This window comes from Thyridium curvatum (assembly GCF_004353045.1).
Source record: "Thyridium curvatum strain D216 chromosome Unknown NODE_23_length_467585_cov_82.455940, whole genome shotgun sequence".
Lineage (NCBI taxonomy): Eukaryota > Fungi > Ascomycota > Sordariomycetes > Thyridiales > Thyridiaceae > Thyridium > Thyridium curvatum.
In genome coordinates this window covers 62480-85480 of record NW_022156778.1, presented here as the reverse complement: position 1 = coordinate 85480, position 23001 = coordinate 62480, and the positions used below count along the sequence as shown (strand labels likewise).

The 23001-nt window shown below is 56.3% G+C and overlaps 8 protein-coding genes across 8 annotated transcripts; 5 read left to right on the top strand and 3 right to left on the bottom strand.

Annotated features, from left to right (window-relative positions):
• Positions 1 to 1006: 1006 nt before the first annotated feature.
• E0L32_004673 (uncharacterized protein) lies at positions 1007 to 2353 on the top strand (the record flags this gene model as incomplete). Its single annotated transcript, XM_031139109.1, has 1 exon — positions 1007 to 2353. One exon carries the CDS (start codon positions 1007 to 1009, stop codon positions 2351 to 2353), a length of 1347 nt encoding a protein of 448 aa, XP_030996826.1.
• Positions 2354 to 4702: 2349 nt separating this feature from the next.
• E0L32_004672 (uncharacterized protein) lies at positions 4703 to 6291 on the bottom strand (the record flags this gene model as incomplete). Its single annotated transcript, XM_031139108.1, has 3 exons — positions 4703 to 5628; positions 5701 to 5933; positions 6194 to 6291. The coding sequence occupies 3 exons, from the start codon at positions 6289 to 6291 to the stop codon at positions 4703 to 4705; spliced, it is 1257 nt and encodes a 418-aa protein (XP_030996825.1).
• A 918-nt stretch (positions 6292 to 7209) lies between these two features.
• E0L32_004671 (uncharacterized protein) lies at positions 7210 to 8032 on the top strand (the record flags this gene model as incomplete). Its single annotated transcript, XM_031139107.1, has 3 exons — positions 7210 to 7252; positions 7315 to 7526; positions 7595 to 8032. 3 exons carry the CDS (start codon positions 7210 to 7212, stop codon positions 8030 to 8032), a joined length of 693 nt encoding a protein of 230 aa, XP_030996824.1.
• A 407-nt stretch (positions 8033 to 8439) lies between these two features.
• E0L32_004670 (uncharacterized protein) lies at positions 8440 to 8958 on the bottom strand (the record flags this gene model as incomplete). The annotated part of the gene is made up of 4 exons (XM_031139106.1): positions 8440 to 8501; positions 8570 to 8630; positions 8714 to 8798; positions 8954 to 8958. The coding sequence occupies 4 exons, from the start codon at positions 8956 to 8958 to the stop codon at positions 8440 to 8442; spliced, it is 213 nt and encodes a 70-aa protein (XP_030996823.1).
• Positions 8959 to 9402: 444 nt separating this feature from the next.
• On the top strand, positions 9403 to 11874 carry E0L32_004669 (uncharacterized protein; the record flags this gene model as incomplete). The annotated part of the gene is made up of 1 exon (XM_031139105.1): positions 9403 to 11874. One exon carries the CDS (start codon positions 9403 to 9405, stop codon positions 11872 to 11874), a length of 2472 nt encoding a protein of 823 aa, XP_030996822.1.
• Positions 11875 to 12185: 311 nt separating this feature from the next.
• E0L32_004668 (uncharacterized protein) lies at positions 12186 to 13475 on the bottom strand (the record flags this gene model as incomplete). The annotated part of the gene is made up of 3 exons (XM_031139104.1): positions 12186 to 12658; positions 12751 to 13409; positions 13453 to 13475. 3 exons carry the CDS (start codon positions 13473 to 13475, stop codon positions 12186 to 12188), a joined length of 1155 nt encoding a protein of 384 aa, XP_030996821.1.
• A 966-nt stretch (positions 13476 to 14441) lies between these two features.
• E0L32_004667 (calmodulin) lies at positions 14442 to 15415 on the top strand (the record flags this gene model as incomplete). The annotated part of the gene is made up of 6 exons (XM_031139103.1): positions 14442 to 14444; positions 14536 to 14592; positions 14715 to 14730; positions 14867 to 14992; positions 15049 to 15324; positions 15381 to 15415. 6 exons carry the CDS (start codon positions 14442 to 14444, stop codon positions 15413 to 15415), a joined length of 513 nt encoding a protein of 170 aa, XP_030996820.1.
• A 1672-nt stretch (positions 15416 to 17087) lies between these two features.
• On the top strand, positions 17088 to 22542 carry E0L32_004666 (uncharacterized protein; the record flags this gene model as incomplete). Its single annotated transcript, XM_031139101.1, has 7 exons — positions 17088 to 17818; positions 17891 to 18964; positions 19625 to 19693; positions 19753 to 19920; positions 19997 to 20185; positions 20246 to 22376; positions 22456 to 22542. 7 exons carry the CDS (start codon positions 17088 to 17090, stop codon positions 22540 to 22542), a joined length of 4449 nt encoding a protein of 1482 aa, XP_030996819.1.
• Positions 22543 to 23001: the final 459 nt, after the last annotated feature.

Sequence of the window (23001 nt, the reverse complement as noted above, 5' to 3'; positions counted from 1 at the left end):
TGCTTTTGCTGGATGACCAGGGGGATGCAGATGCAGCCAGCCAGCCAGCTTGTCAAGGTCTGGTTGTCATCAGTGCAGGTGCGTTGCAGTTGCATTTCCCGCTGGAGGATGCAGGAAATGCACTTTTGACGAAAAAGAGAGGAAGGGGAGGGGGAAAAAGCAAGGCAGCCAGTAAGATTTGGGTATCGATGGGGGGGATAGTGAATGAGAAGTACGGTAACATGGAGTGCCTTGCCGGGAAGGGAAAAAGACTCGTGGCCAGTAGCTGCCCACGCGCCCACGCCAGGTAAGCAAGCACCCTTGTGCGTCACCTCCAGGTCTCCGTCGCCCTGTCTTTGTTTTTCTCGTCACCTGTAGCCTCACGATTTGTTCAATCCACCCAATCGATCGATTGACCGCACTGCGTGCTCAGCCAAGGCCGTTTGTGACATCTGATCAATTTCCATTGTCTGCCTTCACCCGATCTGCCACCTGCAGGTCTCTCTTTTTCTTTGTCCCCCCCGTCGAGTCCTGCCAGTTGCCCTTTTTCTCGACTGCCCACAAACACCAGCAAACAACAAGCTGGGCACATCACGTATTCATTGATCCAAGAAGGTAGGCAGCATCCATTCTCTGCGCGAACAACTCCCCCTCTTGGTCCTGGGATCTTTGTCAGCCTACTTGGCCTTTTGCGTACCTCAAGTACTTGGTCAGAAACCGCGGTTTTGAGCCGCTTTGTCTTCGAGCCTGGTCGCATTGCGGCTTTCCTTCCTCCCACTAGTTAAAAAGGCCAGCCTATTTTTTTCCCATCTGGCCCTGCCAATTGTCGCCCCCCCCGCAACATTAAATTCCTCCACTGGGACCTGGACTGGGCCACTTCTTCCCCCCAACACCAAAAAAAAACCAGGGCTCCGTCAAACCTTCTTTGCATCTCCCTCATCTCAGCCTCGTATCGAAACCCGCGCATTTCCGCAAGACGCATCAGGATCCTGACAAGTCAACATTAGTCCGAGCCATCACCGCACACATGGCTACCACAGCTATGGATTACGAAGCCGCCAATGGCGATCGCTTCGAAGGTCAGTCTCAGTCATCACTCTCGCCATCTGCACGCCTCCACCAGCAAGCAGCACCATCCAACACCTCGGCCTCGACGCATGCCCGAGGAGGCCCTTATCGAGCAGCATACGATATTGACACCAGACACACGCCTGCAGATGAAGCTCCTCGTTACGAGCGCGACCAGCGTAGCGCCTCTCCTCGCCGCGATGACGGCCACGACAGCTCTCGCCGCCGCTCTGCCTCTCCCTCTGGCAACGGCGATCCGTATGTCAACTCTCATCTACCACCAATCCCTCCTCACTCTCTCTACAACACCACTGCTCCATCAGCATCGCACTCACACATGCATGGTTCGCGTCTCAACAGGATCTCGAAGGATGACACCGGTTCCAAGGATGACGATGGTGCGGTCAACCCCGGATCTAATCTATTCGTGACCGGCATCCATCCCCGGCTGACCGAGGCCGAGGTCACCCGTCTCTTTGAGAAGTACGGTGAGGTGGAGAAGTGCCAGATCATGCGCGACCCTCACTCCAAGGAGTCTCGCGGTTTCGGCTTCGTCAAGATGGTCCTTTCCGAGCAGGCTGATGCTGCCAAGGAGGGTCTCCAGGGCGAGCAGATCGAGGGCCGCACCCTCAGCATCGAGAAGGCCCGCCGTGGCAAGCCGCGTACTCCCACTCCCGGCAAGTACTTCGGCCCTCCTAAGCGAGGTAGGTACCCAGGCACATATTTTGCAGCTCAGGCGTCTCACTTCTTGAATGATGCTGATCGATTTCTCCCAGACGGCGGCGGTGGTCGTGGTGGTGGTCGTTTCGACCGCTACGATGATAGGCGCCGTGGTCCCTATGGAGGCGGTGGCGGTGGCTACGGTGGCCGAGATGATCCGTACCGCTACCGTGGCGGCGGCGGCGGCGGCGGCGGCGGCTATGACCGTCGCGAGCGGGACTACGACCGTAACTACGATCGCGGTGGCTATCGCGAGGACCGTGGATACGACCGTGGATACCGTGGTGAGGACCGCGGCTATGGCGGCCGTGGTGGCGATGAGTATAGCCGGGGCGGCGATCGCTATGCTGGCCGAGAGGACCGTGATCGAGGCTACGGAGGCGAGGGACGCTCCTACGGCGGCGGCGGCGGCGGCGGCGGCAGCCGTGAGGACCGCCGTGGCCCTGGCTACGAGCGTGAGCGCTACGACCGGGGTGGTGACCGGGACGCTGCTCGCTCTCGCGACCCTGCCCCTGCGGGCGGTGCCGGCTATGCCGAGTCTGCTCCTCGGGGCGATCGCGAGGCGTACGGTGGCGGCAGCCACTAAACTCGGTAACACCCACCATGGCGTTTGTGGCTAATGCACTTCCACCACCTTTGATCACAGCACAGGACTTGCAGAAGGACTTGGAGTGAGCTTCACAGCAACGCAAAACTCTCCAAAATCTATGCTGCGCCTGCAGGATATTCAACCTACCATACCAATCTTTCCGTCTCGGGACTCGAAGGGTCATATCGGTATCAGAAAAAAAAGAAATTGGGGTTCAAGGAGTTCAGTCAGCTTGTCGTTTTGCAATCTACAGATACGGGTTTAATCGGCATTCTCCGCATGGAACGTCAGCTAGCTTTCCAAAGCTTTCACTATATGCATCGTCGTCGTCGTCTTCGGCAGTACTCTTTCTCCCCCCTTCCCAGCATGGCGAGAGATGAAACGACTTGGGAGTCGGCGTGACTTCTACAATTGCACCCCTTCACTTTTCTCACCCATTCAACCCTTGGATCACGGATCTGTCAACCCTGTCTAGTCTACTGTACGATATTTCATCTCTTCTGTCTCTTCGCGCCAAATTGCATCCGGCAAAAACGGTAAATCTCGGGGCGACATTACAGGCAAGGGGGGTTCTTTCGCTCATATTCGACGGTTTCTTTTCATGTTTTCGTAGTCGCCAATCTTCTGATAAACCCAAACCACACACACCTCTTCGCCGTGACTCCGCAAAACTTCGCCTGGCCTGCCAACATTGAAGCAAACTACGAGCCGCTCTTAAAATCGTACAGCACCTTGATCGCAGTTACTTCGACTTGAAGGAATCAAAATCTAATCGTGTGCCAACCTTGTCATTGAACGCCAGCCACACTACGTCCTTTTTGCCGAGATTAGACCAGATTCGCGCCATTGCTTTGCAGCCACCGCAGAGAAGCCGACAAAACACCCTGGACAATGTGACGATGTCTCATTGCGGAAATCCGCCTTAAACAGGGCTACAACGGGTTTGTGATACCCCATGGCAAGCAACTCTTTTGGGTAAGATGATGGCCTTTTTTGCTTCCGAGAAGCGGGATCGGGAACCTTGACCTCCCCTTGCTGCGGCTCGGTAACGCAAAGCAATGCGCTGACCTGCCGAGAACCACTGGCTGCGAACCGCTCCGTGTTTCGCGATCAAGACAGCCTTGCCCGCATATGCAGGCGGGACACGTGGTGGCTGCAGCCTTGTGACCAAGACATTTGAGAGAGGACGACAGATCTGGGGGGGAGGGGGAGCGGGAAGAACAAAGGTGACTGTGCCTGTGCGACGAGGCTGCAGCAAGCATGCCCACACACACCAGACCTCTCTCATCTGGACTGATTGCCTGATGACTCTCTCTAACTACCTGCTCTGATAAGGGCAAAGTCTTACCCGGTACACTTTTTTCTTGTTTTATTGTTCTTCTGTTGTCTCACTTCGGACAATTTTTGGTCGTTTGTGCATCCCATGCATGAATGGCCGCCCCTTGTTTGGCTTCATGCTAGTTGTCCTTCTTCCCTTTCTCGTTCTAGAAAGCCCTGTTTTGGGCTCGAGGAGGACAATGATGCAATGCTTCCTAGGTGGAGTGAGCGAGCGAGTGAGGGTACCTCGATGCTTCTTGCCGCCGCGCTCTTCTTTCTCTTGTCTTGAAAGCTTTCTTCCATCGAGGTCTCAAGATGACGGCCTTTGTTCACGAGTGTGCTGCCTGTCTTTCCCACCCCCGTGGGCTTTCTTCCATCCGAGTTCTATGAGACAACCTTAGCAAACCCCCTTGCACTAACATGCCTAGGCATGTACTCATAGATGTCGTGATCCCATGTCGTGAGATGAGGCTGGACTCGCCAGATCGTGTCGGTGCCTGCCCTGAATTCGCCATGCATTTTTGATGGTCAAAGGTGATGCTTGCTACCTTGCAAGCCGAGATTCGATAGCAATACAACGAGTATACTCTCACGCGTGCACTGTGCTTCCTGGACGCAGACACCCTGTTTATGATCTACCATCAGGAGACAAGCCCGTTGATGGTCGCCGCATGATCGATCTATGGCATGCTGCTGTTCGGTTCTCATATCATGTGCCTGCCCAGCCTCTTGTGGCCCCCAGACAATCCTTCGCTGAGCAACCATTTTGACGATTATGCTATCCGCTATAGTATCGCAAGCAAAGGATATGTATGTACAGTAGCCATACAAGAAGAATAAACCTTTTTCATAGACAGCCGCCAGACGTCCCTAACTCGCTCATGCCCATTTCGGCCAGGTGACTTCTCGCCTCCCTAGGCAGGCCGGCCTCACTACCCTTCTCCGCTCGATTATATATTTTATTTCTTCAAGGCGTCGTCATCCGCAGCGTAATGTAGAGTGCGGCCCAGAGAGATACTACAGCTCTTCCTACGAGCCCACACTGCTGTCCTTCCTCAGCATCTCCGCCACGTCCTCGTCGATCCCGTCGTCGTCGCCGCCGAGGTCGGGGAAGTCGTCGTCGCCGCCGCCGCCGCCCGAGCCCGAGTCCAATCGGCGCCTCTTATTCGCGCCGTTTGTCGATACCGGCACGGACTGGTACGGCGGCAGCGAGCTCCGGGAGTTGGTGGTGGTGGTGGTGGGGAGCATGCCGTCCATGGCGATCGAAGAAGAAGCGGCGGCGGCGGCGGCGGCGGCGGGCTCGTCATCCTCATCTGCGGGGGGGCCCGCGGGGGGCGGGGTGCCCATGATGTTGTCGTAAAAGTCGCCGGGGCTGTCGTGCGCCGAGGGCGGCGTGAGGGCCTCCACCTCCGGGCGGTCGGGCTCCGGGGCCGGGCTGCCGGACCCTTCCTTGTGCGAGGCCGGGTCGTTGTCGCCGCCGGCGCCGGCGCCGGCCGAGGACGAGGCCAGGCCGCTCATGATGGCGAGCTCGATGTCCTGCTTCTTGGTGTCGACGGTGGCCTTGCGGGACACGAGGTCGGCGAGGCGGGCCTCGTCCTCCTCGAGGGCGGCGCGGTTGGTGTCGAGGATCTTCTCGAGGGCGCCGATGAGCGTCCTGCGGGCCTTGACGCACTCGGCGACGGCGCCCTCGGCGCTGGCGAGGGCCTTGAGGAGGCCGTTGAGCCGGGCCGCGTAGACCGGGGCCGAGGGCACGGGGGCGGCGGGGTCGAACAGCTTGCCGTAGTCCTGGTCCGCCGAGCTGGCCGCGGCCTTGGTCGGCAGGAGCAGCTTGGAGACGTTCTGCTGCGGCGCCACGAGCGCGCTCAGCTCCGAGGGGAAGGCGGAGGAGGAGCTGGACCCGAAGATGGAGCCGCCGCCAAAGGCCGACTTCGGTGCGCCCTTAGCTTTGTCCAGCTCTGTGGTTCTTGCATGTCAGTACGGGGTTTGAGTTGGCGGGGGACAGTGTGATGAAGCAGATTTCGACGGACCTTCAATCCTCGCCTCGATCGCTTCTTGGATCGGCTGCTCAAAGATGTTGCGGTCTTTCCAGACGTCGATGACGCGCCGGAGCTTATTCTGTATGTCAGACGAGCCGCCCTTGTAGGCTGAGGCGGTCGCTTCGGCGATGACGGGTGAGAAGGCGAGCACAAAGTCCTCCTTGTGGCGGGCCTTGGACTGCTGAGTCACTTCTGTTTCCGTTGTTAGCGTGTTGTCCATCCGCCTGACATGACGAAACGTAGCACATAGCCGATGTTTCCATTGAACGGTCGGGCGAGGGCGAGAGGAACACTTGCCGTTCGCGAGATAGATCAGGTTTAGTCTCTTCGGGCTGGGTGAATCCTTGAGCCGCTGCAGCCACAGCTGCACCGTGCGATCTGCATGACGCCTGTCAAGGGGTGAGAGCTTGGTCAGAACAGATTTTGAGAACATGGCTATGCAGGACTTGCAGCCCCGTGTGTTGTGTGGCTAGATTCGACATACCTATGAAACATGATCCATTGTGCCGCCGTGGCGATGCTCTCGTGGCTTTCATTGAGGGCCGAGAGCTTGGCCAGGACGGCATCATCTGTGTAGGCCATGGTGGGAACGGGTTGGATCTGTTATGATATGATATGCCGATGCTTTGTTTGCTTTGGGGAATCGAAAGAAGTGTAAAAGGGGCTTTAAAGATCTACTTGGCAAACTGGTCTCGATGAGCTGAGAGATGCCCGTCTGTGTGATGGTGCAAGAGAGCCGTGAGATGCTTGGTGTAGCCGGGCTTGTTTATCTTTTGCTCATCTACAGGGGGGGCAATATTGTCTACCAGGAGAGGTCCAGTCCACGGAGCAAGCAACCCGTGTGTGTTGCTGGTCTATCGACAGAAACCCAGGTGGTCCAGCTTGTAGTCTCAGGCTACCCCAGGATCGTCAGGCCGGGAAGCAACAATGGCAATTCAACTTGGCTCGTCTATCAATTGTTACACACGACAAAAGTGATGGAAGCTGGCCAGCAAGAGTGGAGGAGCTTTGAATCAATTTATGTTCACTGGGCGAAGGAAAGGAAGCTTGGAGCAGCAGTGAGAGGCGAACTAGGCCCAAAGGGGGCTAGCGCTGCACAGCCTGCATAGCCATTACAGTTAGGTACCGTACAGTGCATGGATACCTCAGGTCTCAGGTACCAACTTCCCAGTAGATGCAACACCTCGATAGAGCAATAGTGCACCTGGATCACACACAGGCTTCTTAGTGCAAACTGTTGACACCTGTTTCTGGCAGGCTAGCGCTTTTGGGGCCGCTGCAGCACAGAGCACACCTGCCTGGCAAGCCAGCTCATTACCATTACAGAGACCTTGTAGTCCATGTCCAACTGGATCTCAACATCGACGTTCAGGAGACTGCCAGCTTGATCAAACACAACATCACCTTTTTCACCACCACCGAGCGCATCCGAACTGCCTCTTGACTCTATCTTGACTGCTCATTCAAATATCACATCTTTCGCTCAACGACATCTACACAATGGCGGATCGTTTTCCCTCCTTGGAGGAGTTCGACTCCGGTGGTAAGTTGCTTCGCATCCCATTCAGCGACCAAGTGCTCATGCTCTATTGCGCGTTTCAACAGCCCAGACAGACATCAAGGACCCTTCCGCAGAGCCCTCCGCAGACGACTTCCTTGCCCGTGAAAAGGCCCTTCTCGGAGACGATGCCAACCAGTTTGCGACAGTAGAGGATGCCGGCCTAGACGGTGACGACGACCTGCTTGGTGGCGGCGGTGCATCTGGCGAGGCTGCTCAGTTTGAGAGCCAGTTCCCCGACATCACCAGCCCCAACGAGGTAGGCAAATGTCCCAGTTTGGCGCGCCGACCCTACTTGAAATGATACTGACGTCAGTCCCCAAACAGGGCCAAGGCATCACCGGACCTTCGGTCAGCTACAACTCGGGCTTCGGCGCCTACACCGAAGAGGAGGAGGAGCCGGAGGTGATCAAGCTGTGGCGGGAGAAGCGGGATGCCCAGAACGCCAAGCGCGCCGAGCAGTTTGCGCAGCAGCGCGACGAGACGGTCCAGGAGGCGCAAAAGAACATTGACGACTTCTACGAGAACTACAACAACAAGAAGGACAAGGCCCTGGCCCAGACCCGGAAAGAGGCCGAGGAGTTCCTCGCCAAGCGCGAGGACACCACTTCGGGCGGCACGAGCTGGGAGCGCATCTCCAAGATTGTCGACGTCTCGGGCAAGGGTGCCAAGGGTGGTGCCGCCGGCTCCGGCAAGGAGCGTTTCAGGGAGCTGCTGATGAGCCTGCGGAAGGATGAGAAGGCTCCCGGCGCGGATGGTTACTAGGCGTTCTCCCAACGCAGGGACTCGGATATCTGGGCTTGATGAGGTTGATGTTTGCTGTGTCGGCACGGTCATCTTCCTATCCCATGCTATCCTACAAAACTCATGTACTTTAGAAGATGCCTTGGAAGGGGTATTAATTCACAACGGAAATGCACGGCGTTCACAACCATGTTTAGGGTTTGTCACAACAGGTGGTGCCTCATCAAGACCATGCACAAACGGCACAATGTTATGCACTTGTATACTTGAACGATGAGATCTGCATAGCAGCAGCACACCAAGCACACATAAGGAAGAGCATGAGAATGCGGCAACGGCGAACGTGTTCGTCGTCATTCCATCTAGAGATATACAACCATCTAACAGGACCATGTCTCGTCCCCTCCATCACCTCGAGTCAAAGTGCTTTACTCCTTGCCGAACCACGTGTTGTAGCCCAGAACCTTGCGGCCCATGGCGTAGGTGGAAGCTGCAGAACGATGTTAGCGTCTCGTGATTATGGTGGCCCGTTGTGCCGTTGAGAAGTCCAAGACATACCGGCGACGCTTCCGTACAGGATGAAGACGAAGGGAGTGTACATCGCGGTGCTTCGGGGGTTCTGCGCCATTTCGTTAGTCCACGGGCTCTTCCTATCACGGCGTGGCCGGGCCCACGGCCGGATCTGTGGCTAGAAAAACTCACGATCCTCCAAATGCGGGTGTGGGCCTTGTAGGCAGCCTGGTAGAAGCGCTGCTTCTCAGGGACGGTGTTCTTTGCGTTGACGAGACTGTGTGGAAGAGAGACGAGGTCAGCGTGCTGGTCAGAGCGAGGCGAGGGGATCGTATGATGCGCCGGTCCTGGCGCCATTGGCGGGCGATGGGACGGCGCAGGGCAGATTGACGGTCGGAATAAGAGTTTATAAACTGTAGATATGCTGCTTACCCCATTGTGATCGTTGCTGGAGGTTTGTAGAGAGGAGATGCGGTGGTGGTCGTTGGGTGGTTCGATGGTTGTAGGAGCTGGAAATCGACGATTGCACGTCAAGTTTGGAGGATACTGTGAGCTTCTGATTGGCGCAGGCTAGCCGAGCGTAAGTGACTAATCAGGAGTGGAGTACCCCCCCGTCGCTCTACGATCCGGTGCGGACCGGCAAAAGTTGAGAGCTCAATACATCAATTTGATTGCTCGGGCAGAATTATTGCATCAAGTCTCGAACCCGAATCCAGATCGTCAGGACCGGCCGGACATTCTTTTTTTCATACAGATTGTCTTACCCGCAACCGACATATCACTGTTCTTACCCAGTGTGCAACAGATGCCACGCAATCGCTTATTATTCCCCGAAAGCGGACCAATGCAATGTTAAAGCGTGCAGTAGCATTGGCATCGCGATGCGACTGGTCTCTGCGAGACTGGGGCAGGTGAACCAGCATGCGGCTCGACCGACGCTTTTCTTGCCCTTTTCAAAGCGGGATCGATCGACTCGTCGGCGCTTGTCAGCCGTCGCGGCCCTAGAACGGACACATGAACGAGAGGCTCCGGTTGCGCACGTCTCATTGTTGGGAGTTCCAGCCAGCGACACTTCCTTATCCACGAGACAAGGCCGAAATACTATCTCCAGGCCTGCGCACGGCTCTTTGGCCCTGTCGCAACAGGATTCGAAGCGAGCATCACTCCCAATCTCCAATACCCATATCTACGGCAAATGGCAGTCGTTACTCCTCGATCCGGACCGGTTGGCTCTGGAGTCTGACTTTCAAAGCCCGGCCACGAACATTGGACGCCTGGTGGACCACCCTGATCATGCCCACGACGTTGCTCTATGGAGCTGCATATTCAACTTCAGGCAGCGTAGAGGACATCTGGACGGTGCTGCAGCGGTGTGGAGAGCGATACTCATGAGAAAATGCCTATACCAGGTCGATGGCCTCATTGCCCAGTCTTTCTGGCACAACGTCCTCAGCACGGCCCTGCACGACGAGTCCTTCCTCCAAAGCACATGGGTTTATGCCGAGTGGATGTACGAAGAACATGGCGTACAGTGGCCGGATTTCTACATTACTGTCCTCTCCTTCTGTATGAACAACCGGCAGCTCGATCGAGCCATCCGTTGGCATGTCCGGCTCAGTGCGCACTTCAACCCAGACAGGGCGACGTTTTTCAACTTTCTGAAGCAATTCTTGCTGGATCCCGACCCTGACATGGTCGAGACCCTACAGTCGATCTATGTCACCAGCAATCATCGGCACCTCTATGACACTCTTATTCCCTATCTGTGGTCGCATGGTCATTCAAGCCTTGCCCGCTCATGGAGGAAAACACTAATTCAGAGGAACGATCTTCCGAAGTCACTTGCGACAAGGCCTTTTTTGGAGTTTATCTCAGGCTATTATCCCAGTATAAACCTCTGTTCGGACGAGAAGGCAGTAGCTGATGCTGATTTGGAGAACAAACATGTTGCCAAACCTTTCAAGCAGGCGAGCAGGCTCCGCGAAGAAGTCTACCGGGCTCACGGCGCTACTTTCGGCATCAAGGAGAAAGACTATAGCGATCAATTTGGAGCACGGTTGTTCGCAAGCTCATGGATTCCGCTTGACGTTGCCATCAACGTCGTCCACGCTCTTGGCGTGACACACATAGGGCCTTTGTCTCTGCAGTCTATCGCGCTGCGGGAAAAGGACGCTCAAGGTGTTCGCCAGCGAATCAACCAGCTTGACAGCCTCCACATTGGGACCGGACCTTCGAGTTACAGCAAAGCCGTCAGACAGCTTGCCACTGCAGGCGACTCGGAGACCTTGAGTACTTTGCTTCATTCTGACCTGCATCCGGACGTTCTAGAAGAGCCATTCACCCTCGAGGAGATACTCCAGTCCAGCGTCAAACATGGCGATCTGCAGAAGTACAGGCTCATCCTCACGGTACGCCTTGCGCTGTCCATGGACTCTCTTGCGGCTTCATCGAACAGTCTCCTGGGATTGAGCTTGACGCAGAACAAAAGAAGCAATGCACTGAGTCTGCTTGAGGACATGCGCTCAAGAGGCGTTCAGGTGCTTCCAAATATCGGTCTCGAGATTTCAAAGATGGTCTTGAGAGATCTTCCTTCTGACTGCGACCCAAACTTTGCCAAGGATGATCTGGATTTCTACATTTCGCTTTGCAGGCAGAGCGCAAACTTGAATGCGCCCCTTTACACTTCGGTCTGGAAGAGAATACTTTTTCAGCTCGCTCAAACGGGCCGTCTCGAGGAACTGGAAGACTTGTCGATTGAGATCGTCGACCGATACCTTGCGCTCGAGTCCTCCGATATTGCAATGGCATACGTTCATATAAACGATGCACCGCGCACGCTCCCGGAGCGGCCTGATCTGCCCGGGTTTCGACTTGTGCCCCGTGATCTTCCTTTAACGCTCGAAGCACACCCTGTCCAACGTTTGTTCGATCGAAAGCTCTGCAGAGCTATCGTTGAGTTCTCTTTTCGGTTTATGGTCAACGGCTCTCCTCCCAAACTTAGCACCTGGACCTCACGTGGCGCCATCAATATTGCAGATTTTGATGTTGCTCGCGGAGTCAGACTGCTCCGGGTGTTGAAGGATAGAGGCGTCAACATCAATGATGCCCTGGTGCGCCGGGAAGTTCTGCTCAAGCTAGCCGCGCTCTACGGACCGGTGATCAAGCGCCCGACGCGGGCGTCTCAGGGTAGGACAATGCGCGGACTTATTGCTCGACGACGTGCGAACCGCCTCAGTCTGGCCGAGGTGAAGGGTCTGTGCGATCGAGCTTGGGACGGCGATCTTTTGGGTCCTCTGGAGGCCATCGATGACTTTGTCAAACGCACCACTGATTCACGCCGTCGACGGGCGTGAAGGGACATTGTATAATTATTCTCATGTGGCATTAGCCCGCAGCGACTACGTTTTTGGTTAGCATTTACATCAGGAGGGACATGGTGGGCATGATACCCGTCCGAAAGGACAAATCTGTATGAACAGAGCTTATCACTTTTCATAATGACAATTTCGTATAGTATATAGACCAAGACCTTGGTCGTCATCACATTCTTCGAAACCGGTCACTTCTAGATGATGTACATTCAGGGTATTAAAATACTACACTTGGGGACGCCAAACACATGCTGGAAAACAGTCAAGAAAACCAGGGTGTATAGTCACCCGCTCTACCCATCGCCGCCCTTCTTCTTCGGCTTGATCACCAACAGGATGATCATGCCGACGATGATTAATATGAGCAGCAGGATGATCTTGCGCTTGGTCGTCTTGCGCTGGTACCCGGAGGCCACCTTGATCTCCTTCTCGGCGGCCTTGACGTCGGTGGCCATGCGCTCGACGTTGTAGTCTATCCGGTCGAGCATGGTGCCCTGGTCGATGACCATGGTCTGCAGGTCGCGGAACAGGTCCGACAAGTCGATGATGCCCTGCGCGATCTCCTCGATCTCGCGCTCGCGCTGCATGATGGCGGCGTCGTTGGAGTGCAGCATCTTTTGCTGCGAGGTCGCCTGCAGGGTCGACTGGGAGAAGGACCGGTCGGCGTCGGACTCGAGCAGGGACGGGTCCGTGTACCCCGTGCTGGGCATCGGTGTGGACGACCGGTCGCCGGTCGGCGTGAGCGAGCCGCTCATGCCTCTTAATTCTGGGGGAGGGAAAGGGAATCTCGTTAGCATATATGATCATGCGTGCTACCCCCCCGAAGAACAATTACACGGGTCTTGTGGGTGGACTCACTCTTGAGGTAGGCGCTCTGCTTCTTTCTGAAGCCGGCGCTGGCCTCCTGCACCCTCGACGCGAGGGATATCTGGATGTTCTTGGCCATCGTCTCCTCGGCCCGCGACAGGCTGCCCTGGCTCCGCGACTCCCGGACCATCTGCTCGATGCGCTGGATGCAGCGGTGGCACTCGTGGAAGCCGCGCGTGATGCCCTGCGTCAGCTTCTCGATCTCGCCCTCCTCGGCCTTCTTGGCCTCGTCGTCGTTGAAGCCGGGCAGCACGTGCTTCTGGTGCAGCCGCTCGAGCTTCTGGCTCCGGCGCGCGATGTCGCCGAGGAGGTCCGTCACCTCGTCCGAGACGTCGGCCCAGCGCGGCGGCAGCAGGTCCATCTCGATGACGGCGTCGCCGTCGTCGCGCTGGTCGTAGGCGCCGGCCGCCAGCAGGCCCGTCCGGTCGCCGCCGCCGTCGTCGAAGGCGCCGCCGCCGCCGACGGAGGCGGAGAAGGCCGTCGCGGTCGAGGCGCCCAGGCCGTCCGGGGCGCCGAACCGGTCGACCGAGGGGGAGAGGCCGTCGCCATACCGGGTCCGCTTCGCGGGGTGGTGGGCGTAGGACTGCCGGTAGGAGATGTAGCTGTTTGTGGGAAAAGCCCCCGGCTGGTCAGCAGGAGGAACTTCCCCCCTGGGGTGTGTGTCTCTCGCGCAGCAAAGCTGCCCAAACTTACAGGTTGGTGCGGTCTCGCCACATGGCGACCGCCTACCTAGCTTCTTTCGCGAGCCAGCTATCCACCGCCCTGCTTTCTGGTTCTCGACACTTTGGGACGGATAGCTGGTTGTTCTCCGGTGACTCGTACTCGTGATTACATGCCGAGTTGGTCCTGACAACAAGTCGAAAATAAAGAGACGATGCGTGACGCAAAACAGGCCATCAACTTTTGTCGGTACAACCAGTGAACGGACACAATTCCACACAGCTTGCTTGAAGGGGGTTGAGGCTGAGGAGAGGCTGGGGTAGTGATTGGGCCGTTGATGCAATATGCCTAATACAAGTCGGACCTGGCCCACGTCAGCACCTTTATTTAGCGCCTCAGTCTTGGGGCGGGTTGGACTGCTACAGCACCTGGGCAGCTCCGGCGGCTCCCTCTCGGCGACCGTTTTAGGGGCCACTTTGCAAAACCGGGATGCTGACGGGCAGCCCGAGGGCAGTCACGTGTGATAACCGGGTTAGGTTGCCTCAACAAGGCAGCCAGGCATTCTCCCTAGGAGAGTGTGGTGGCGGCCCTTCAGGTGCCCTGTGGGATTGGAGCGGTGACGGCGTGTTTCAGCAACGTTGAATCCCAGCTTGGCCCAGCTCCCCACCTCCATCCAGAGCGCGCACACACACACACACACTTGCTTGACGAACACACAGCACTGCCCAAAGGACTCACTGGGCCGCCATCCACTCTCGCACCACCCGCACCGCACCCTGTGTTAGGTCCCGACGCCGCCCATAGCTTCCCTGCCAAAAGGGCGACATCACCCTTCCCCATAATAAGTACATTATCTCTGCCCATCCCCAGCTAGGACGCAACCTGAATCTTTCTCCAAGACCACAATTCAGTGACGAGTTCTTGATTGCGACTTTTTTTCTTACAGGCCATCTAGGCATCAAACGATCTTTTTCTCGACACACACCCTCTCCAATCTACCCCATCACACCAACCTCGACACCATGGTTTGTCTCCCGCCCTCCCTGGCCAGCCCCGCGTGCCGAGAGGGGTTGCGCGCTCTTGAGGATTTGGACTGACGGCGATGCTCACGGACAGGCCGACTCTCTTACCGAGGAGCAAGTTTCCGAGTTCAAGGAGGCGTTCTCCCTGTTTGTAAGTCCTTTGTCAAATTACTGGTGCCTTTGGCCCCTTTACTGCCCTGCCCTGTTTCTCCCCTGTGGTGTGCTTGTTGTTCTACCCGACCAGGCTGCTAACCACTTTTTGTCAACCTGCAGGACAAGGACGGCGATGGTTAGTACAGCCCTTCTCAGCCTTCACCGACTCTTTATTGCCTCGCCATTCAGCAACTACAACAATAATGGCCTGCATCTTCGCCATTCACTACATACCTTGAAAGGAGTACACCTGGCTGAACTATGATATGTAGGACAAATCACTACCAAGGAGCTGGGCACCGTTATGCGGTCCCTTGGCCAGAACCCCTCCGAGTCTGAGCTGCAGGACATGATCAACGAGGTCGACGCCGACAGCAACGGCACGATCGACTTCCCTGGTAACTTTCTAGCAACCCCGCAGTATCTCAGCCGGGCCACTAATGCTGTGTTACAGAGTTCCTGACCATGATGGCTCGCAAGATGAAGGACACCGACTCCGAGGAGGAGATCCGTGAGGCCTTCAAGGTACGGCTTGGCTCGCAGCCAGAACGATTCCTGGCCCAATATTCTAACTTGTGCCTCCTCCAGGTTTTCGACCGCGACAACAACGGCTTCATCTCGGCTGCTGAGCTGCGCCACGTCATGACCTCCATCGGCGAGAAGCTGACCGACGATGAGGTCGACGAGATGATCCGCGAGGCGGACCAGGATGGTGATGGACGTATCGACTGTAAGCTCGCTCTTACCCCGCCCTCATGGCGACTCTCGAGTGCTAATATATTGCAGATAACGAGTTCGTCCAGCTCATGATGACGAAATAGACAATTCGTTCCTAGCATGGCCTGGACATCTCTTTATTTCTGCGTAATCACGAAAACACATCGTTGGCCTCACACGCCTGACCCACGCCTTTTTCTTTACTGTTCTGGATTGAGTTGAGCAGCCTGTTTCGGAAACAAAGCAATCCCCTTTTATTGCTTCTGAATTTTTGCTACTCGAGGATTTCCTATGCTGGATGATCAATGAGAAGCACGAGTGGATGAACGAAATATGAAGTGGTGACATCTGTTCCCAAGTTTCTAATTGTCGGAGCTGCTTGCTCATCAATCAGCCGTTTCGAGTGGCTTCAAAACATGTTGTATCGGGGATCAAGCCCAGGAGTTCGGTCCTAGAGTTGGTCCATCCTGTCTGTCAATCAATTGAATTCTGACCACCACCGTTGTGAACCCTTTGCAAGTCCATCTTCAAGTGTATGCGTGCGCCATTGGCCCCTCTCGCTCTCTTCAGCTACCCACGCACGCCCACGCTTTTCCATGATCATGCGACTCTTTTCCGCATGTCAAAGATGGATCTCTAGATAGCCCAGATCCTCCCCCATCTATTTCTGGAAATTGCATGTGAGAGACATGCCAGACCCTGCATTGGGAAGTCCCGATAGTCAGGGACGATGCAGCCCGAGGGTGGCAGTGCTCTCTAGCGCCCGCATCTTTGCACGTTTCCTGTCAACATCACTTGCTCCTACCAGCCTTACCGGAAGCAAGTCCATCTTGGCCCGGCCCATAGACGAGAAGCAAGCGGTCCCAGTGGGACCTTTTTTCTCTTTTGAGGATGCTGTGCCGGGTCCCGTGTTCTGCTGTGTTGTTTGTGAGCTGTCGGGTCCTTACCCATGGCGATGGTTGGGCCATCGTAGTCTCTGTCCCCTTTTTGGTGTTGTTGCTGCCCCGCCAAATGCCAAGCCGCCCTCCACTTTCCCAGGTCAGCCAGCGCAGTCCGACCCCGTTTTCTTGATCAGTGCCTGGAAGTCAATCGAGCAGTTGGGAGTTGTGTCTCGAAGGGACCGAAACTTTAGTGCACCAGTGGCGGAAACAGGCGGGTTCCCCCTAAGCTTAACGGGCTGGAGCCCCTTGATCCCTGGCTTCTTAGCGGTGAGATTTGGGCAGCGTCTGTGCTGTATTGACTCTGGACCGGCCCGCGCTATCGTCTTTTGGCTGCAGCCCCAAGTTGCCCAGGTCCCATATCACACGCTGAACCGTGTCTTAGCCAAGACTTGCACGCCTCCACTGTGACGCTGATTCCAGCATGAGAAGTGGATTTGGAAGGATCTCATATTGTAATGGGTTTCTTGACTTCGTCCTTTCATCTGTACATTAGTTGCCTACGTGTGATCATTGTAGTTGCAGGTGCTTGCTGGGTCTTTTCTCTCCTTCTGCATCTTCGTTCTATTTTTTCCTCATCAGGGTTCGGCGCGCGTTCAAAGATCCTTCCTGTTTGGTGGTACATTCGCGACACCTCTCCCTCCCTGTGTACCTTGCATTCATTGGCGTAAGACATCTTGAGAGACGGGTTGTCAGACGGAAAGACGGTCGCTTTTGACGAGCATCTGGCCCGCGGTCCAGCGATGTCAGGCTCGTGTCGCGTTTTCGGAGGCTTTCCACGTTCCTAGGCGAGTCGAATATTTGTCAAGCCGACCCTCAGGCCCCTTAGATCAGAACCATGGGCCCCTTGAGACGGTGGAAGCCGCTGATAGCCATTGTTGCCCTTTGGCTGCTCATCTGCTACTTCTTCCTCGCCGACGACTCTTTAGAGACTCGAGAGACTCGCCGGCCGCTGTCACAAGACGCCACTCACACTCAACCAAAAGGTGGCAAGGGCGGCAGCCACGACGGCAAAGTTCGCTGGAGGAAGACGGCCCCGCGTTATCCGGTTGAATCTCCTCGATCCCTCCCGAGGGACAAGCCGTACGCCGAGATACCCCGGATCCAGAAGTACCCCGTGCCGGAGGAGAGCAAAGACGCGCGGGCAGTCCGCCTGCAGCGCCTCGCCGCCGTTAAGGAGAGCTTCGAGCACAGCTGGGCCGGATACAAGGAGCACGCATGGCTGCGCGACGAGGTCGCACCCCTGAGCGGGGAGGCAAAGGACCCGTTTGGCGGATGGGCGGCCACGCTGGTCGACACGCTCGACACGCTCTGGATCATGGGCATGAAGAAGGAGTTCGAGGAGGCCGTCCGGGCGGCGGAGGGCATCGACTTTACGTACACCGAGGCCAAGGCGATCAACGTCTTCGAGACGACCATCAGATACATGGGCGGGTTCCTGGCCGCGTACGAACTGAGCGAGAAGAGATATGCTGGCTTGTTGAACAAGGCAGTGGAGGTGGCAGAGCTTTTAATGGGAGCGTTTGATACGCCGAATCACATGCCAATCTCGAGATGGGACTGGGCAGAGTGAGTTTTTTTCCCCGGCAGTTGGTTGTGGCTGCAGCCAAGAGAGAAGAGGCTAATATGGCGGCGCAACAGTTACATGGAGGGTACGAAGCAGATCGCGCCCAACTCGGTGCTCGTAGCAGAGATTGGCTCGCTGTGCCTCGAGTTCACCAAGCTGTCGCAGCTTACGGGGGACATGAAATACTATGACATTGTGCAGCGCATTGCAGATGAGTTCGAGAAGAGCCAGCATTCGACCAAGTTGCCGGGCATGTGGCCGGTTGTGGCAGATGCACAGAAGATCTCGTTTACCCAGGACTCGCTGTTCACCCTCGGCGGCATGTCGGACTCGCTCTACGAGTACTTCCCAAAGCAGTACCTCATTCTTGGCGGGACATTGCAGCAGCCGCGCAAGATGTACGAGGACTTTATCGATGTCGCCAAGAAACATTTGTTTCGCCGAGCGCTCAACGAGAACGATACCCCGCTGCTCATCTCTGGCGAGGCCAGGGCATACACCTACAGCACAGGCGGCAGTGTGCAAACAGCCGCGAAAGGGCAACATCTCACGTGCTTCACCGGTGGCATGGTCGGTCTCGCGGCCAAGATCTTTGACCGTCCCGACGACCTTGATATCGCCGCCCAGCTCACAAACGGATGTGTGTGGTCCTACAACATCACGGAGTCGGGCGTGGGTCCCGAGATATTCACATTTGTCCCCTGCGGCCAGATAGAGGATCTCCAGACGGGGCAGCGATGCAAGTACACCAAGGAGAAGTGGCACGAGGCTGTCCAGCAGCACTGGAACCCCACCCAGGGCACCGGCCCGGCGCCGGAGGATGTGATCCTCGACACTATCAAGAGGCACCAGCTGCCCACGGGCATGGTGGGCGTCAACGACCCAAAGTACATCCTGCGGCCGGAGGCCATCGAGTCGGTCTTCATGATGTACCGCCTCACGGGCGACGCCGCGTGGCAGGACAAGGCCTGGACCATGTTCGCCAACATCGAGCGGCACACGCGCTCGGGCATCGCGTCGGCGAGCCTGCGGGACGTGACGGTCGAGAACCCGGTCCAGTTCGACAGCATGGAGAGCTTCTGGCTGGCCGAGACGCTCAAGTACTTTTACCTCGTGTTCGCCGACTTTGACGTCGTGGATTTGGATAGGTGGGTGCTGAACACGGAGGCTCATCCCTTGGCGAGGCCTGACGTGTAGGGAGTGGGTGGGGTGTGTGTGTGACGGGACAATGACTCTTGACTTGCCGGCCTTTGTACGATATCGTTGTTGTTGTTTGTGCGGGGGTTCCAACAGCGTTTTCAGGACAACCGCTTGCATCTCAAAAGATGAGCGAACTCGGCATTATAGAGGGCAATACAAAAAGGATGGCGCTGGGAATCCACAAAGCGACGTACATGTCTTTTGAGAAAGTCGAGAATGACATGTCTCAATTCTGACGCCATGCGTGGGGATTTGGCAATGATTGTGAACGACAACTAAAATCCCATGAACCCTATAATCGGGGTTCCAATCCCATTAGCTATGAGACCTTCTTCTCTTGTCACTATTGCAAGACCTCTTTTATCTTCGTCTCAGGTGTATGAAAAGTCGAAACGGAGAGAGAGGTGATTTTGTGGCCTGAAAATTCCGGCGCCCACATTTTCTCCAACGTGTGCTGTGCTGCCATTGAACCCCACCAATCAATCGGTCATCACAGGTAGTAGGCACGGTCCGCCGCCATCTTCAACCACGTCGAAAAGGGACCTTGATCGAGGAGGGCTACGACAGGCAGGTCGCAAACTCCGAACAAACCCAACAACCCCTTCTAGATCGAGCTGGCCAGTGACCATAATCACTGCCCCACGCCGGGCTCATGAATTACTTCCAGATGTCGTCGCGTAAGTGATCGCTCTTGATGGCTGGCCCTCGCTAGCCTCCAGCACACCCACCCCTTAAGTGTCTGGTCCTTGATAGCTCACGCTTCGCCTCGCAATCACGCAGTCAAGCAGTTCATTCGGAATGTTCGGGCGTCGAAAACGATAGCGGACGAGCGGGCGGTCATCCAGAAGGAGAGTGCCGTCATTCGAGCTAGCTTTCGTGAAGAGAGCGGTGATCACACCGTACGGTATGGGCGCGCCTTTCCACCGCAACTCGCAGAGATCTCTCCCCTTCGGACGACTGACATGTGACCTTCCCCCCAGGCGGAACAATGTCGCGAAGCTCCTGTATCTCTTCACGCTCGGCGAAAGGACGCATTTCGGACAGATCGAATGCCTGAAGCTGCTTGCCTCCCCCCGGTTCGCCGACAAGCGTTTGGGACACCTGGCGACTAGTTTGCTGCTGGACGAGAACCAAGAGGTCCTGACGCTGGTCACAAACTCTTTGAAAAAGTGAGACAAAAGCTCCGATATGCGTCGTCATGGTTTGTGCTGACTGTCTGTTCTCTCCAGTGATCTTTCCCACTCCAACCAGTACGTCGTTGGACTCGCGCTCTGCACACTAGGCAACATCGCCTCGGTCGAGATGTCAAGAGATTTATTCCCCGAGATCGAAAACCTCGTGTCGACTGCCAACCCGTACATCAGGAGGAAAGCAGCGCTGTGCGCCATGCGGATATGCCGCAAGGTGCCAGACCTGCAGGAGCACTTCGTTGAGAAGGCCGCACAGCTTCTGTCGGACAGGAACCATGGTGTCCTGCTGTGCGGGCTGACCCTCGTCACGAGCTTGTGCGAGGCAGATGAGGAGGAGGGTGGAGAAGAGGGTATTGTCGAGAAGTTCAGGCAGTTCGTGCCTGTGCTCGTCAGGACCCTGAAAAGCTTGGCGTCCTCTGGCTATGCCCCCGAGCATGATGTCACTGGCATCACCGATCCGTTCTTGCAGGTCAAGATCCTTCACCTCCTACGTGTGCTTGCTCGCGGAGACTCGGAGGTCACCGAGCAGATCAACGATATCCTGGCTCAGGTCGCTACCAACACCGACTCCTCCAAAAACGTGGGCAACTCGATCCTTTACGAGGCCGTGCGCACGATTCTCGATATCGAGGCAGACTCGGGTCTCCGTGTCCTTGGCGTGAATATCCTCGGCAAGTTCCTGACGAACCGGGACAACAACATTCGCTATGTCGCCCTGAACACCCTTATCAAGGTAGTCGCGATTGAGCCGAATGCTGTTCAGAGACACAGAAACACCATCCTGGAGTGTCTGCGGGATCCTGATATCAGTATCAGGAGGAGAGCCTTGGATTTGAGCTTCACTTTGATCAACGAGAGCAATGTCCGTGTCCTGATCCGGGAACTACTCGCCTTCCTCGAAGTGGCCGACAACGAGTTCAAGCCCACGATGACAAGCCAGATCGGTATCGCTGCGGACAAATTCGCTCCCAATAAGAGGTGGCACATCGACACAATGCTGAGGGTTCTGACCCTCGCCGGAAACTACGTCAAGGAACCCATCATGTCCTCGTTCATCAGATTGATCGCTACGACACCCGAGTTGCAGACGTATGCAGTGCAGAAGTTGTACGCAAACCTGAAGAAAGACATCACCCAGGAGAGCTTGACGCAAGCAGGCTCGTGGTGCATCGGTGAGTACGGCGATACCCTGCTCAGGGGTGGCCAGTATGAGGAGGAGGAGCTCGTGCAAGAGGTGAAGGAAAGCGAGGTGGTCGACCTCTTCACCACAATCCTCAACAGTAGCTATGCTACCCAGGTCTCGACCGAGTACATTGTGACTGCCCTTGTGAAGCTCACTACCCGCTTCTCCGAGGCGGCACAGGTGGACAGAATCCGGAGGCTGTTGGAGAGCCGCCAGACCAGCTTGGACGTGGAGATCCAGCAACGTTCAGTCGAGTACAGCAACCTTTTCTCATACAGCCAGATCCGAGCGGGCGTGCTTGAGAAGATGCCGCCGCCGCAGATCAAGGAGTCGTCTCGCGTCCTCGGCGAGGCCACGACAACCAAGAAGACCAACAAGGCAGCCAATCGCAAATCCAAGGTGGTCAAGCCTTCAGAACAAGACCTGCTTTTCGACCTCATGGGAGACAGCAGCCCTGCCCCCTCTGCGACAAATGGCACTTCGCAGAACAACGCCGACCTGCTTGCCGACATCTTGGGCGGCAGCACCACCTCGCCTCCTCCTTCGTCCTCCTCCCCAGGCCCGCAGCAGTCAAATGTTGCTTCCATCATGGACCTGTTCGGACCCGGGGCCGCATCTGCCTCGTCTCCTGCTCCTCCCGCCGCAGCAATGCCGTCCTCTAACCTCGACCTCCTCTCGCCCGTGTCATCGCCGCCACCCGCACAAGCACAACAAGCTGCACCTCCAGCCGCCGCCGCCGCCGCCGGGCACGCCTGCTACAATAACAACGGCCTCGTCGTCACCATCGCGACGCAGCGCAATGCTGAAGGTGTCGTGCAGGCGTCTGCGCGCTTCCGCAACGTCGGGGGCGGAACGCCGCTCTCGGGTGTGGGCCTGCAGGCTGCCGTGCCCAAGTCGCAAAAATTGCAGCTGCAGGCGATCTCGAGCACGGAGCTGGGACCGGGCCAGGAGGCTACGCAGCTGATGAGGATCACTGGTGCTACAGGGGTAAGTTTACGCTCTCTGGGCTTCTTCCTTGCTTATCTCTCCAAAAGACGTTTTGCTAACCGGTTGTCTTTTCTTATAGCCTCTTCGTCTGCGGTTGAGGATCGGGTATTCCAGCCCTTCGGCCGGGCAGGTCATGGATCAAGTCAACTGGACGGAGCCCTCGTAGATCCCCCCCAAGGGGCGAAGGGGGTTCCCTTTGGGGCGCGAGATGTGAGCAGTGATGAAAGCGGCGTGTAGTTGGCATGCTTTTATGTGATAGAAAAAGACCACGGGATGATAATACATTCAAAAAAAGTGTCTTTTGACATTGGAAATGACATGTGATAATAGCGCAGCCGGCATAAATGGACAAAGATAATAAATCAAACAATGACGAGCTCCAAGGAGATTTCTTGGGCCAGGCTGGGTTGGCTCATCGGCGACGTCCACCAGTGAGTGCTCAGAGTAGTAGACAACACGATTTGCAGAAAGGTAGATGGAATTAATGTAGCTAGCTAATCATCCTAGAAAGCCCGTCTCCGTCCACGATTCAGGGTTTTTTGATCCATTTTTTACGATTGCACAAATTTGGGTGAGAGTGCAGCAGACGTCCGGGCTTTGGGGACGTGGCTCGCAGCTCGTCGGG